The sequence below is a fragment of the Mycteria americana genome, chromosome Z, assembly GCF_035582795.1.
Source record: "Mycteria americana isolate JAX WOST 10 ecotype Jacksonville Zoo and Gardens chromosome Z, USCA_MyAme_1.0, whole genome shotgun sequence".
Taxonomy (NCBI): Eukaryota; Metazoa; Chordata; class Aves; order Ciconiiformes; family Ciconiidae; genus Mycteria; species Mycteria americana.
Genome location: NC_134396.1, coordinates 19,632,166 through 19,646,996, shown reverse-complemented (window position 1 = coordinate 19,646,996; position 14,831 = coordinate 19,632,166). Strand labels below are relative to the sequence as shown.

At 41.3% G+C, this 14,831-nt stretch overlaps 1 protein-coding gene across 3 annotated transcripts in view; it reads left to right on the top strand.

Moving 5' to 3' along the window:
* IQGAP2 (IQ motif containing GTPase activating protein 2) overlaps positions 1-14,831 on the top strand; it is a 129,959-nt gene that overhangs the window by 61,869 nt on the left and 53,259 nt on the right. For all 3 annotated transcript variants that reach the window (XM_075526980.1, XM_075526979.1, XM_075526978.1), the window contains exons 3-7: positions 2,941-3,097; positions 4,348-4,425; positions 6,221-6,297; positions 11,455-11,522; positions 11,891-12,004. In XM_075526980.1, coding sequence (XP_075383095.1) covers positions 2,941-3,097; positions 4,348-4,425; positions 6,221-6,297; positions 11,455-11,522; positions 11,891-12,004 — 494 coding nt within the window. The remainder of the gene's footprint in view (positions 1-2,940; positions 3,098-4,347; positions 4,426-6,220; positions 6,298-11,454; positions 11,523-11,890; positions 12,005-14,831) is intronic.

Genomic DNA, 14,831 nt, shown 5'->3' with positions numbered 1-14,831 from the left:
TTTTCCACTGAGTTACTAATATTCTCCTTCTAAAAAGAGACTTTGCTTGTATGTTTATCTGGACTTGTTGGATTGATAACTGTATTCTTCATTACCCCCTTTTCTTATTATTTCTGGTTTCTTTGCTTCTTCATACTGTTTCCTGCTTGTCGCTCAGTGTATTGCATTTACCCACCAGACAAAGCAGCCTCCCTGTCCAGAATAGCATGATTCCAGATTAACTTAAAGGCTTAAAGACTCTTAAAGGCTCTTCACTATGCTGGAAACACATCCAAAACAGTTTTGCTGTTGTTGAATAACAGGAGGTTTGAAAAGCTGAGGAGCAGCTTTCACCTTGGATCAGCATCTCATTTAGAGCTCGAGGAATGACTCAATTTTATATGGACCCTTTTATAAAACCAGACACAACCCACCCAAATGCATCCTTTCCGCTGCCTCCTAAAACCAGCAGCAGGTTATGAATAGCAAGCTCTTTGTGTCACAAGAACAGGAATTTGGAGGGTTATAAATTACAACCTAGACATGCTCAGAAGGCTGTCTTTCTCTCCTAGTGTTGTGCCCAGGTTGCTATTAGCCCTTCCTTCTTAGTGCTAAGTGATGCCTTGCTAATGGACATTCAACTATAAGGCAGATAAATGTAATACCTGGACCAGCGCTGACATGTAGGAGCTCTTTCTGCTGGTGAACCTTAGTTGTACGGTGAAAGAAAGCCCGAGGAAGAGCTGTTGTGATGAAAGGCCAAATAGCAGGGCTTGGATGGCTTTTAGGGGGGGCTCCTGCACCAGCTGGTTTAGGGCCAGGGCAAAGTTGCCTCTAAGTAGCAAACTTTTGTACCAGCAGCGAGAAAAGCAATTTGGGGGGGCACATGTGTGTATCTTTGAAGATAGTTTCAATGTAATCTTTTTTGGTGCCCTGAACTGAAGATGTCAGAACAACGTTTTCATAAGAAAACTGAGAATTAGAAGTGTAAAGGATCCAGTGCAAGGTACAATATGCTGCTCTGGGGGCATACCGTTCATCTCACTGGAGATGGTCCATTGGACAACAGGATCAGCTTCAGCTCACGGTGAATAACTCCTGTGGCTCAGCAAGCTCCTCCTGCTATCCATACAGCTCTTTTTGTAGAAGACACATTTTAGGAATTAAATTCTACAGAAAGAGCTAACTGGCCCAGGTGAAATCCACACTTGCTGGGAGTATACATTCTTTGCTTCTTCTTCCTTGCCCTCTGTTTTGGAGAAGATGAATGTTGTGACATTTTGCCTTAGTGTATATATCTATTTAGTCTATAAAATGTCATTAATAAGGGTGACTTTCAGGACCCTTGGCATGGACCTATAACACGAGAACACGAAACACTGGATGGAGCAGAGAAACTTGTCAGGGATGTGATTCTCCTCACCAAAGCAGCTTTTATACTGCAAACTACAGTTCTCCTAATGACACTCGTTCCATGCAGCTTTGTGTGATATTGTCCCAGATTTAGGACTGGTGGTTTCCTGAAGAGCTATTTGGGTAGTCTGTGTTTCAGTGAAACAACTTTCATATGTCCTGTAACAAATCCAAAAGTGTAATGGAGTGGGTCATTTGTCTAGAGTTTTAATGTGAAACAAAATGATGTAGTGAGCTTTTTTCTCTTCTGTGGCTGGGGAAAAACTGGCTCATTTTCAACTTGGATCCCGCTTCCTGGTTTCTGAAGTTACCCCAGTGGAGGTGATGTTAGATTTGTAATGCTGTCTCACGCAGCATACAGCAATGCTGCCTTAGTGACAGTAAGTAAAGCCAACTAATTTCTTCAGCTTTGTTCCTGTCCATTTGTAATGGTATTAATGTCCTTCTAACAACAGCAGAAATTGCCTAAGCAAAAAAAAAAAAAGATACTGGGAAAGAACTAACCAGATTTATAGCTCTTGTAATGTGATTTAGCTGCTAGAAATAAGAATAATATCACAGGGCCAAAACACTTAGACCACCAATGTAAGGAACTTCTGGTCCAGTGATTAGGATGCTAACCTTTTTCAGAAGTGCTTTGGTAGCAGTTTCTCTTGGCTACTCAATATAAACATACTGGATAATAAGGTTTTATGTCTGTTACTGGCCTTCTGAACTGGTTATGTATTTAATAATTACCACTTTCTATCTAGTACCATATCTATCACACCTAAGTCTCAAAAACATAAACTAGTTTACCACCTTGAAAGATTTAATCACTGTTTGATGAGAAGCCATCCCACCTGATAGGCAGTGGGAATGTTTCATCCAACTCACTGCCAGGCAGACCCCAAATCCATAAAGTACTTTGGGCTGTTTCCACCAAAACCTTCATTCTTTCCTCCAGCACCAGCACCGTGTGTTTCATGGGTGAATGTGGAGAGCTGCTGCATGATGCAGGAGGAGGATGAGCTGCAGGAGTGCTCTGTACTGAGATGAGCATTGCTGAGAGCTTGGGTTGCAGAGTACCTCGGCTGCAGGAACCAGCCTCACCCAGCACATCGCTGGCCTTGATGCCTTCAGTCCTTGCACAGCTGTCACAGAGTTCTTTAAACGCAAACATCAATAATACACAGCACTCTGTGTTTCCTTCTGGTTTCAGCTTCAATTACTGTCTATTTAAAAGCCTAGTGCTGTTCAAAAGATCTGACCATTTTCACACAGCAGTGTGAAAGCACAAAACAAATTAGACTCCTTAGGGGATGTATACTTCAAAGCATGTTGTTTGGTTATTGATGGGTCATGACCACACAGTGCAGATATGATTCCCTAGTCATTTTGATCTGCCATATGAATGAATACAAGAATTTTCTTCTTAGCCTGTGCCCTTTTCTCTTACTGATCATGACTACATTGGTAGTGACATTAAAAGTATGATAGTTGTGGGTGAAAGACGTCACTTCTATTAAAATCACAAATAACAATGTTTCTCAAATTATGTCTCTGTAGGTGGATGGAGGTCTGCTTGGAAGAAGAGCTGCCCCCAACTACGGAGCTAGAGGAAGGCTTAAGAAATGGTGTTTACCTTGCCAAGCTCGCAAAATTCTTTGCCCCTAATGTGGTGTCAGACAAAAAGATCTACGATGTGGAGCAGGCACGCTATAAGGTAATAACTTTTTCAGTTCTCTCACTGACAAGACAAAAAAAATGTAGTGTCTGTCTTCCAACTCTTAAAGACACCCAAGTGTGGTTGGTTAACTTTCTGCATTTCTTTCGTAAGGCTGTCAGGACTAGATGGAAGACACACAGCACTAAGAAGCAAGTTAGAAATGTTTTACCCTTAGAAAAACTATGTTACTGTCACTAAATGTTTTTAAAGCTGAACAAATTACACTTCTGGCTCCAGGGAGAACATGAGCTTTACCATCTATACAATTATTTCCCATTAGGAATAGGAGCCAAAAGCAATTCAGTAATTAAACTTGATAATTATTCCAAATTTTCCTCATTTTGTACAGTCATTAGATCTGTGTGTTTATTTTACCAATTTAACACTGAGGAGCAAAAAAGAAGCTACCAATAATTAAGCTTAGCTTGCTACTTGTGTGAGCTGTTCGTTAACTCCAAGATCCTCAATAATATAGGAAAATATATATGCATATGCGGTAGTTCCACTATGGAATGTATTATCTCAACATGTAGAGGGGGCAGAAAAAATTTGAAATGGAGATTTTTGAGGTGTAATCACTGGCTGTTGTTCAAGAGCTGAGAAATTAAGCTGAAGCTGTTCTAGGTCCCATATGGCTAACAGAACCATGGTTAAGAATTCTGGTTACATTTAAATGCTTCTCTTGAAAATCTCCAAAAGTTGAGTTCAGGCTTCTTTTCTGCCTTTACCCTGAATCCTCAAAAACTGGGGGGGGGGGGAAGAAAAAGCTATCTCACTTTGCTCTTTTAACTGGTCCTTGCGTAGGCTGTAGGGAGGGTCAGGTATTCAGGTAGATCTGAAGAGTGACTAAGAGCTCCTTATCTATTCTCGTCCACAGTAGTGCTGAGCAGTGTTACCACTTCTGTATTTTGGAGGTAGTGGTTCCTGGTATTTGACAGCCAGCCTTTACTCCCAAAGACTACTGAAGGGCTGTACAAATGGCCACTTCGGTCACAGTCCACTCAGATGGGTACAAATTTGGCTTATGTTACATAAAAGAATGAGCTGGGCAGCGTGGGGCTGTTGATGTGTTAGGATGCTTCATTAGCAGGATTGTGGCTGTGACACTTGGGTCTCCAGGTTCAAACAAGGGAAAATTCCCTGAACTCGACTTCAGGATATAAAATTGGGAAGCAACAGGAGGATCAATAATTACAAAATTTGCTTTATGTGATTTTTATTATCTTTTCCTTCTATGTTTCCAACAGAGATCTGGCCTTCATTTTCGGCACACTGACAACACTGTGCAGTGGTTAAGAGCAATGGAGTCCATTGGTCTGCCTAAGGTAAGCCTTTAAATTTCAGCAAAGAAACTAGCTCAAGGCACTGACTCACTGAAATCCCCTTTCATTTGCTTGAGCATAAGCAGTTGCTTACAGTAAGTCTATGGGGAAGGGGTAATTCAGGAAAGAATCTGAAGAGAAGGTAATGCTGAAAGCAGTGGCAGTGTCAGTTACGTGCTACTGCTGCCAGTGTGTGTGGGCTGAGGCTGCTGTGGCTGAGTGCTGTGGGTGGAAATGCTCAGGGTGTTTCTCTCGTGGGAAGACAAACGGGGATGCTAGCAGTGTTTTAGCTATGTCTTATTGCTAGTACAGTCTCTGTGGGGGCCTGAGAGGCATATGGTTTAAAACGGAAAACTTAAATATTTGCTTCCTTTAGGTTACTGCCTCTCATTGTGTCTCTTGCTGCCTCTTCCTCTTAATGTACATCCCAGTTTCTCTGCCTCTACCCTGTTTCCAGACTGACCTTGCACGCTCCAGTGCGTCTGCGTGGCTATGCTGCTGCTCCTCTTCTGCCAGCTGCTTTCTTGAGTCACCTCTCATATTTATCTTCCTCCTTGCGGGTCTTCACTTGTCATCTTCCCCCTCTGCTACTGTTTCTGGGCACCAGTGAGTCTCTTTCCGATGAAAATCCTTTAAGAAAGGGCTGTGTGGAAACACCTACTCTGCTTGTTTGGACATTGCAGCACCCGCACACATCCTGTGGGGAGTACTCCCTTTCCCAGGCTGCCCACCAGCCGTCCTGGGGTGCCTGGGTTGGGGCAGCCCCGATGCTCCCCCATGTGCTGTGGGATCGAGCACAGCAGGGATGTTCAGATGGCTGCCTGAAGGGCTGCAGGGGCTAGTGGCTGGTCACTGTGGGCAAACTCGCTGCATGTGACCATAAGCAGAAAGGGTACCTGTGACTGCCATCAGAAGTGCAGTAGAGATGAGGAGGGTCCTGCCTCTCCCATGTCAGGCTTTTTTTTTTTTCCCCCCTAACTTGAGTTCGCCATTCAGCTGGCTGATTTCCACCCTGCCATCCCTCCTCTGAAAGGATTTGCTTCTGTTGCGGAGGATGGTCATGGCAAAAAGCTTTCCTGAGCCTCCCTCCCAAATCTGTTGTGAGCAAATGATGAAGAGGACACTGTGCTTCTGACTTACTCCATCTTGTCCTACTAACCATGGGACAGTGCAGCCCTGAGTGCCCGGCCAGGCTGGAAGCACGCTGCCAACTCTCACGGTTAGCTAAGTCTTTTATTTTATTTTTGTGGCGAAACAATGTTTAGCGACTGGGATCAAGGCCAGGAACAAATTAGTGATAGAATCAGAATTGGAAGTTATGATGTGACTTTTTGGCTAAATTGCTTAATATTCCTCTCTCTGAATATCTTTCTCTGTAAATGATGTATTCGCACAGTTAGGGGTGCTGGCAATTAGAATTTTGCATTTTTAAATCATACTTGATAGGTTTGGTTTGCAATGAGGCTTTGCAAATTGTAACTGCATCCCAGTTTTTGGGTGTCTGTAGGACAAGCCCTACTGGCTGAGCTCTTGCCAAAGGACTTTTCTAAAAAATCTTCCTGAAACGCCGTCTGCTTATCTTCCTTTTTTCCCTCTTAAGTAGCTCTTATGCCTTATTAAACTATTCCTTATGAAAACTACTGATAAAGTTAAAATAACATCAGAAGAGACTTGATTCATAACTGTATAGAAGTAACAGCTGAACTTCTATAAGTTTAAGGTATGGTTCTGCAGAGAGCTCATTTTAGCTACTTTTCTGCTAGGTAATATGTCTTTAACTGTGCTCTTTGTTTTTTAGATCTTTTATCCAGAGACTACAGATGTCTACGACAGAAAAAACATCCCTAGGATGATCTATTGCATTCATGCTCTAAGGTAACTGTTGATGGGAGTAAAAGTTAAAGTAACTGCCAAATCTAGGAGTGTAAGTCTTGAACTGGCTTTAGGGTAACCAGTATATCAAAACCTGATCAGAATTTACAAGTTTGCTAATTTAAAGTTGGAGACAAAAGTCCCACTTTGTCAGGACTATTGGCCAAATTATTTTCAAAATAGGAATTAACAACTATTGAATTTAGTGCAGACATCCCCCTCAATGAGTACACCGCCTCACAAAGTGCACATACCATTTCAAAACACATACTGCAACAGAAACCAAATAAATGAACAAAAACTTAGAAAAATATTAGTATAACCATGGGGCAGATGTGCTGATCAGAGTGAAAATGATGATGAACTGACATCTTTCTGTCTCAAAAGAGGAGCAAATAATTACTGTATTCTGAGGTCATTCATGGAAAAATTAACATTTTTCCAAGCTTTAAAGTTCTGAGCAACTTGATTTTGAATGTCAAGTCAGGAAGGCTTTGACCACACCACTGAAGGTAGAGCTTAAGATTTATTTTTTTATGACCTGCCTTAAGGATTTTCTTGATGTTTAATACTAAAAGTAACGAACATCTGCCTCATGCTGTCCCTGGTGTAAGGGCCAGTTGGTGTTCACAGCGGCTCCTCCCTCTTGTGGCTCTCCCAGCTCATTTCCTGCACATGGAGACCTTTTCCTTTCATTACTTTCTTGCATGCTAGGCTTGCAGAGAACATAATTAACTAACGCCCCAAACTCTTCTGTGTTCCTAATGGTGTTCAAAGGCACATCAGCTGCTTCAGGGCTATAGGTCAGAGACCATTCAATACATGCTGTAATTGAAATTTTTTTAAGGTCTAATCCTTGAAATGATGTGCCTACTCTTGCATTCTGCTCTGTGCACCCACTTACAATAAACAGGGCATACCACCAAAGTTCATCATATTTCTTTCAAATGCTAGGTGTTCAGAGTTGACAGGCCTGATATTTTTTGTCATCTTTGACGAGTGTTGCCACTTGAAATTATTACGCCTGGTGTAATATTAACTGGACAGTATCACCAGGGTTGTTTGAGGGTAGCTCTCACCTAAAACTCGGTAGTGTGGTCTGTTCTGTCAGCGAGCGTCTTGTCTAAGCTTGAAGCAATTTCCTGAAGGGGACACATGGGGCTCTGATGTTAACCAGCTCAGGCTGACACCGTGGGCTGCGTGCCCCTCTGGCCGCATTATGGGCTGGCCCAGATGTTTTGCAGGAGGTGGAAGAATACAATGAGGTTTTCGGATATTTGCTTCCTCATGTATGGAGGAGGACTTTATCAACTGTGGATTTGAATGCTAGATGAACAATAAGCCCATCCGTTAGATACCTTCTTAAGACCTGCCTAATTGTTGCAATAGCAATAACTCTTTTCATCTTGAACTATATTTTGCAATGGGTTGACATTTGGTAGAAGTTTTCCTTTCTCCATCTTGACATGCCCCAAGATTTATGCCAGTATCAGAATTGGTCTGTGTTGTCTCAGCTTTCACTTTCAAGTTTCTTGTTTGAATTACATTTCCTTGCTGCATAACGACACAAAGCTATAACTCTGTACTTACAAGCTATTATTTTAGAAATGGACTTCATATCACGTCTCGTGCCACACTGAAGGGGAATAGGCCTGCAATGCTTTCACTTATGATGCTTTCCCATGAAAGTGTAGGGCCCTGAGCCTGCATCCCATGCACAACATAAGAATCAAAGAAACAATTGTTGAGCTGCTTTTGTTTTCATGCCTTTTCCTAAAATGCATGTTGTAAGTCCTTCACTGGAGTCTTTCAAATCAAACTCCAGTGTCAGTATTGAATGGCACACAGCCTACGATGAAAGCAGTCTGGGAACAACAGAATTAAGGACAGGGCACTTGCTTGGCCAGCAGTGTTCCCAGTTGGGTTGGCATCAGAGGAATACTGAGCTGCAGGAGTCCAGTTCTGTTCCCCTTCTGTTGTTGTTGTAACTACTGACCTGCTGGTGTCTGTCCCCCTGGCTCCACATGGTGCACCCCACACGCTTTACTGTCTGGGTTTGTTAGAGCACCCTCTCCAGGGAATCGGTACAGGGTTCACCGACCCCGGAAAAGTCCATCTCCCTGGTGTTTTCAGGGTCCAGCACCACAGCACCTAGAAACAGCAATTGCAAGCAGGCTTTTCACCTTTGCAGTTGTAGCATATGCATGTGACCACTATATGAAGAATCACCATTGGGTTTAAATGCTAAATTCTAATGCTTCTTGGAGCACATGCTCAAATTTCAAAGTCTTATAACTTGGGAAAATTGAGCGCTTTCTCAGAGAGGTGAGCGGTTGACCTACTTCCTGTTCTTTCTCAGTTGTTACCAACTCATTACTTCGAAGCAACATGATTCTTGAGCTTTCCAACAAGACTCTGTAAATTTAACACAGACAGGATATTTTCTTATTCCCATTATTGGAAATCCTGAAGCCATGTTGAATTGAGATCTTTCCTACATGAATTCATTTTACACACAGTCAGTATGCGTAATTTAAGTGCTTAAAATTGATAAGATTACTTTTAATTGCCCCTTTAAGAAGCATGAAATAGCCTTCACTGTAGATAATAGGAGCAAAAAGCTCCATCTATCCCAAGCGTCTATTTGACATATGAAACGTTAACATTTCACAGGGGAAGTCTTTGGTTATTTGGGGTTTTGCTGATCTTTGAGCTGCTAGAGGGCCTGAAGATGGACAATGACTCTAAGCAAATATATTTTTAGGATATGTCCTGGTTCAAGACTGAAATGAAGACCATTGTGCTTACAGTATGTGGAATAACTTGCACTGTCAAATACAGCGCTGCTCTGGCCAGGAAGGAGCAACTTGGCAAACACTTTCTAGACTCCTGTTGAATATAATTACCCTCTTGCTTTTCTCCTGTTGATACATCAATTCTTAGAGTCAGACTTGGAAAATACAAAGGCATAGCTCTCATTTCTTGCACCATTTTTCTTGTGAAAGCCAATTTGGATTTGGTCCTGGACTAAATGAGGTTAAGAACTGCTTCATTTAAATTAAGATGCTAACAGGGATGAATTCTTTTTCATAAATAGCAGTGCTTATGAGATTTTTTTTTTTCCCCTGAAAAATTTAGTTTTCAAATGATCTTTGCAAGCAGATCACTGCTACATCCTGGACAAACTATCCCTCTGAAGCTGAACAGCTTCAAAACATTGTTTTCCTAGGAAGCAGTAGAATAACAAGCATATGTTTTGTTTTGTTTTTTTAAAAGCACACTATTTTCAGATCTGGCTTTTATGGCATGTTATACATGAGCTAAGCTTAAAACAAGACCCAGGAACCTCTGGCTGATGTGAACTGCAGTTCTGCGTGGACGATGCAAAGGGAACTTCACCTGGGAACTACCCTTTTGCCTCTGTTTCTCCCCTGCTCCTGATGCCTCGTGTCCAGCTTTCTTAACCCCAAGACCCCCGCTTTTGATTTTATGTAGGTTACCTGAGGTTCAAGTTACACTATAAAAGCATTAAGTGAGCTGTTTCAAGTTAAATTATACCTTTATACAGGGTTGAAGCATCTTTGGGTTCCTTGGAAGATTCGAAGCACATTTTCAGCACCACCTGGTGGTTAATAAGTTTATCCAAACAAAGGAGTGTAGGAAGTAATGCACGTGGCTCAATATCCTCCTGGAAGTGTTGAACAGCAAAAATAGGAGTCTCTAATGTTCATACCACTTTTTTTTTCCTCTGTCTTTTTATTGTGGTGACTTCAAAAAAAAGCCAGCGTAGCCCCGTGATGCTGCTGATCTCCATAACTGTTTGTATGACACCCAGCACTTCAGACAGGACTGTGTCCCTCTCTCAAACTTAGAGTAAAATCTCCTTAAAAGCCTACAAGGAAAGACCGGCAGGGAGATCAGGGTAATGGAGGGACCTCGTTCATTACTATAGTCATATGAGTTTTTTCCTGCTATAGCTAACTTGTGTTTAACACTGTCTTGAAAGGTGAGAATGGCAGCTGCAATAAATTTGAAGGGTTGCAGCAGTCAAAAGTGTTGACCTACATGAGATGTGCTGTTGTGTCCATCCAGGTCGTGACAGGGCAGAGGAGTAGCTGTGGTAGCATGGAAGATGAAATGCTGATTCTGTGTCATCTGAAATAAATGTGACAGCTACAAATACTTGCTTTGAAATATCATCCTGTAATTTGCTAATAGCAAAAAGCGCTGAAACAAAACAGAAAAGGGAAATGTGCTCCTCTAGAAACAAAAACCCCAAGCCACAATACACATCTGCAGTGTATGAAGTTGGGGTGAAGTAATTTAAAGAAGAGGTGCAAAATAATATTTTTGGAGGAATGCATTATTTTTTAAATCTACCTTTTTGATCCCTTCTTGCAAAACTCACTTGTTTATTGAATTTCACTGATAAATTGTATAAACACCAGTCTTTTGTAGAGAAATACATGCCTTGCGTTTGGAAGATATTGAGGAAAATATGTACGTACTCAGCTGTTTTTTCAGATAGCACCCCAGAGCTCTAAGAATAATGAGTATAGATATTTTTCATGTTATACTGAAACAAAAATATCAGTTCCTGGATAGCACTTTAAATTGAGCTTACGTCACTTTCCAAAAGCTAAATAGCTAATGACACAAATATATTTGAGACAGGCTTGGATGCACTTATAGGTCCTTATTCCTCCACACTCAGTAAGGGTGTCAGTGATTTTTGTGTCTTCAGCTATTAATTACAGGGATGTAATAGTGCAAGTCAAAACAGTACATAGATCCAAAGCTATAAGCTGTACTAATGTGCATTCACATCTTGATTTTTTTTTCCCAATACTAGCTTTTTAATTTCTTTACTTCTCTTCCACTAAGATTTTCTACTTGTTTACATTTCCCCTGTGATCCGAGATACAATGGCAGTGCCTTTCTTAGAGATGCTTCTTTGAAACATCAAGTCAAAAAAAGACTTCTTTTTCTGTAAGACTTAAAAATACAGCATAAAGAAAACTGTAGGGTTAATTTATCCTGTATCAGCCCATGAAAGTCAAGCGTTAAAGGACAAGCTTCATAAAAGCGCTTTTCTCTTGTACAGAAAGCAAACACCTCAACCACATGCAGGACTTTAAATTCTAATTTTCTTCTTTGCAGTTTATATCTGTTCAAACTAGGATTAGCACCACAGATCCAGGACCTACTGGGAAAAGTAGACTTCACAGGTAATAAAATGCTCATCTAATCATATGTTAGATGGTTTCTTCACCCAGTAAATGTGCTAACATTGTACATATTTTCTATTATGGTCTTTCTCCTCCCGCAAGGTTGTTCTGAACACATCCTAATTAAATAGGTGGGAGGCTGTTACTTTTAATGAATTCAGTCTCTGAAGGACAGAAGGGAGTAAATTTGCATGGAATACTTGTCATATCTTAGATTCCTTCAAAATGGGGAGGAAAAACTGCTAAGAAGCCCTAGCCACTGCAAAGAAGCCTGGCAAAAACATTGTACCTGTATTTGTAGGTATGGTGATTCATAATGAAATTCTTACATTTTTGTTCTGATAACATTTCTCTTTTTATGTGAACAGAGGAAGAAATCAGCAACATGCGAAAGGAGCTAGAGAAGTACGGTATACAGATGCCATCTTTTAGTAAAATTGGTGGGATTCTGGCCAGTGAATTATCAGTGGATGAAGCTGCATGTAAGTGTGGCTCTTGTTCTGTTTTCTGCTGGATAATTTCACAGAATACTAACAAAATATTTTCTGTGTTTTAATTAATCTAGTGCCACCTCTTAATAAATAACAAGAAAAGCAAATAATTTTTCACTGATTATCACACTGCATCATTGTTACAAGACCTCTTGCAATTTTCCAGTCTGCATTTTTGAGCACCTCCATTGAACAACAGGAAGTGCTACCAGAAAAAAAAGATTTCTTACAATCTTTTGCATGGGTTTAAAGTTTTGGTAGCTAGTGTTCCTCTAGAATGATGCATGACGAATTGAGCTCTGCATGTGCCTCTGCACCGTAGGGGGTACAATGGAGTCGGCCATGGGAACAGGGTGTCTTCTCTGTGCCTCCTTCCTGTGTTGGGGTCTTGCAGTTTTCTTTAAACACCTGATCAGGTTGCTGTGAGGACAAGGCACTGTTCCAGATAGACAACTCTCACATATGGCGGTCTGTATGTGAAGGAACCACCTGCCTCCATGGGCAGCTTTCAATCTGTCTGAGCGCTGGTTGTGTGACCTACAGCATGGTAGAACCCTGCTGGAGGGCATGTCCTGCCGGTGCATCCAAAATAAGCTTTTCCTTTTTAGGGGGATTGATGTACAGGTATGGTCCTTTTGAGTCTGTCTTAACAGATTCTACTCAAAAACAAAATTAAATGCTTTTCTGCTGCCCAAGCCTATCCATCTGTAAATCGGGTTTTTCTCCGTTTCAGTTTTTGTGGAATGAAGTGATATTTAAAAAAAAAAAAAAATTGCTTGAACTTAAATGACATGAAATGAAGTGTGTCCACTTAAATCCACACTTGAACTCTAGTTTTGTTCAAAATCCTAGCCTTTTTCAGAGGGGCAAACTGAAGAACAGAAGGGCCGGCTTGAGTACGTTCAATGGCACGGAGGATCATTGATATAAACCAGTAACAGTACCGCAGACTGTACACACGGGGAGGGGAGCAGGGGGAAATAAAGGCTGCATTTTAATTAAGTTCCATTGCAACTTTGTTAAACCTTGCAAAGTAGCATAATTGAAACAAGCTGATTCATGATGTTGCTTAGCGTGCTGAAATTTCCAGACCTTAACTTAAAACATGCTTCCTTGTGTTGATTCACGTTTTCTGTGTTGTATATTTTGGAGCCTGTTATAGCTTAATATGTGCATGCTTCCATAAAGCTAGCTCTTAAAATACTGCCTTTGGATGTGGGGATAGTTCGTCTCCTTTTTTAGCAAATTTTCAGAGATTTAGTGACTACAAAGCACTTTTCCAGGGAGCTTCCTTTCCTTCCTTCCCTGGACATGAAAGAGCTGCAATTTCCTTCTCTGAAAGCTTTTTATAGTGTGTGTAGGGTTTCCTTTAACTTCTGAAGTGTTTTCAGTCTTCCATAGAAAAGGAGGGTTTCCTGATGCTGGTTCTGTATCTTTGGGCAAGGAGTCTGCTGTAGATAACAAGCCCTGCCTCAGAACAGGAAAAATCTGCTATGGGAACCCTCACACATTAGTGAGGTTGCACATGGAGATCCTGCTGGAGGAAAGGGTCTACCACCCTGCTTCCAAAATGGAGTAAGCAAAAGGATATGGGAAGTGAAATAACTGCTGATGACTCCTGCTGTGCTGTCAGCAGTAGTAGAAATCAGTGTGCAAAGAGTAAGCTCAAGTGCTTTCAAAGCGAGCTTACTCTGCAAGTAACCCTCTCTGTTATTCCATGCCTCTAGAATACTTTCAAGTCCAGTCAGATTTCTCACTGTTTCTCTTGGTAGGTGGGTTCACAACATCCACCAATACCTGTTCACATCTCTCCTAACCTTGAACCTATGTGTTGACTTCTTTTTGCTAGCTCCACTTATGTCGGTGAGGCCTCTCATACAATCCTGGAAGAGATTATGTCCTTCCTATGTGTTTTGTTTTACATGAGGATGCAGGGATGATATATGTGTCTAAGAACCTCAGTCTTCTCTTAGTCCCTTGAAGTTAAGCTGGGGGTTCACAAAATATCTCAAGTTGGAAGGGACCCATAAGGATCATTGAGTCCAACTCCCTGCTCCTTGCAGGACTACCTAAAAGTAAAATATATGACTAAGAGTGTCGTCCAGATGCTCTTTCAACTCTGACAGGCTTGGTGCTGTGACCACTTCCCTGGGGAGCCTGTTCCAGTGACCGATCACCCTCTTGGTGAAGAACTTTTCCCTAATGTCCAGTCTGAACTTCCCCTGTTCGTAGAGTTCACTGTCAATGGAACCAGTGTGACCTTCTGCTTGCTTCTCCATCATGCCAGCTGCTTATGTTTCCCCTCTGATGTTATGCTGAACTGAGCTAGAGAGAAATCATCTTAGAACAACTTTCTAGCATTAATTTAGTGCTAAGCAATGGATGATCCACCAAAAGCTAGGCAAGTTCTTCCAATAACTGCCCTCTCTGAGAATCTATAGCTTCACTTCATGCTTCATTTGTCCATGTTGATTTTCCAATGGTCTGCTCTCCTGTTCTACTTGCCTAAATTTGTACACCCCTTTGTCTTTCTAAAAATTCAAATCTCCTAATCATTGACAAACATCTTTCATTTCTTTCATATACTGAAAGAAACTGAAGGCTCTAAACTCAGATACATAGACCCTCAGTTAAACTTAATCCAAAAAAAGTTTTTTATTGAATTCTTTTTTCCAGTTTAGCAAAACCATGCAAGGCCACGTAGCAAGTAAATACTGATAGAATAAGGAAAGAAGGCAATCGTTTTCCCTCACATCTCATTGGTGGCATGAAAGGAAATCCTAGACAAGCTGCTCTGGTGATAAATAGGGAGCTGCTG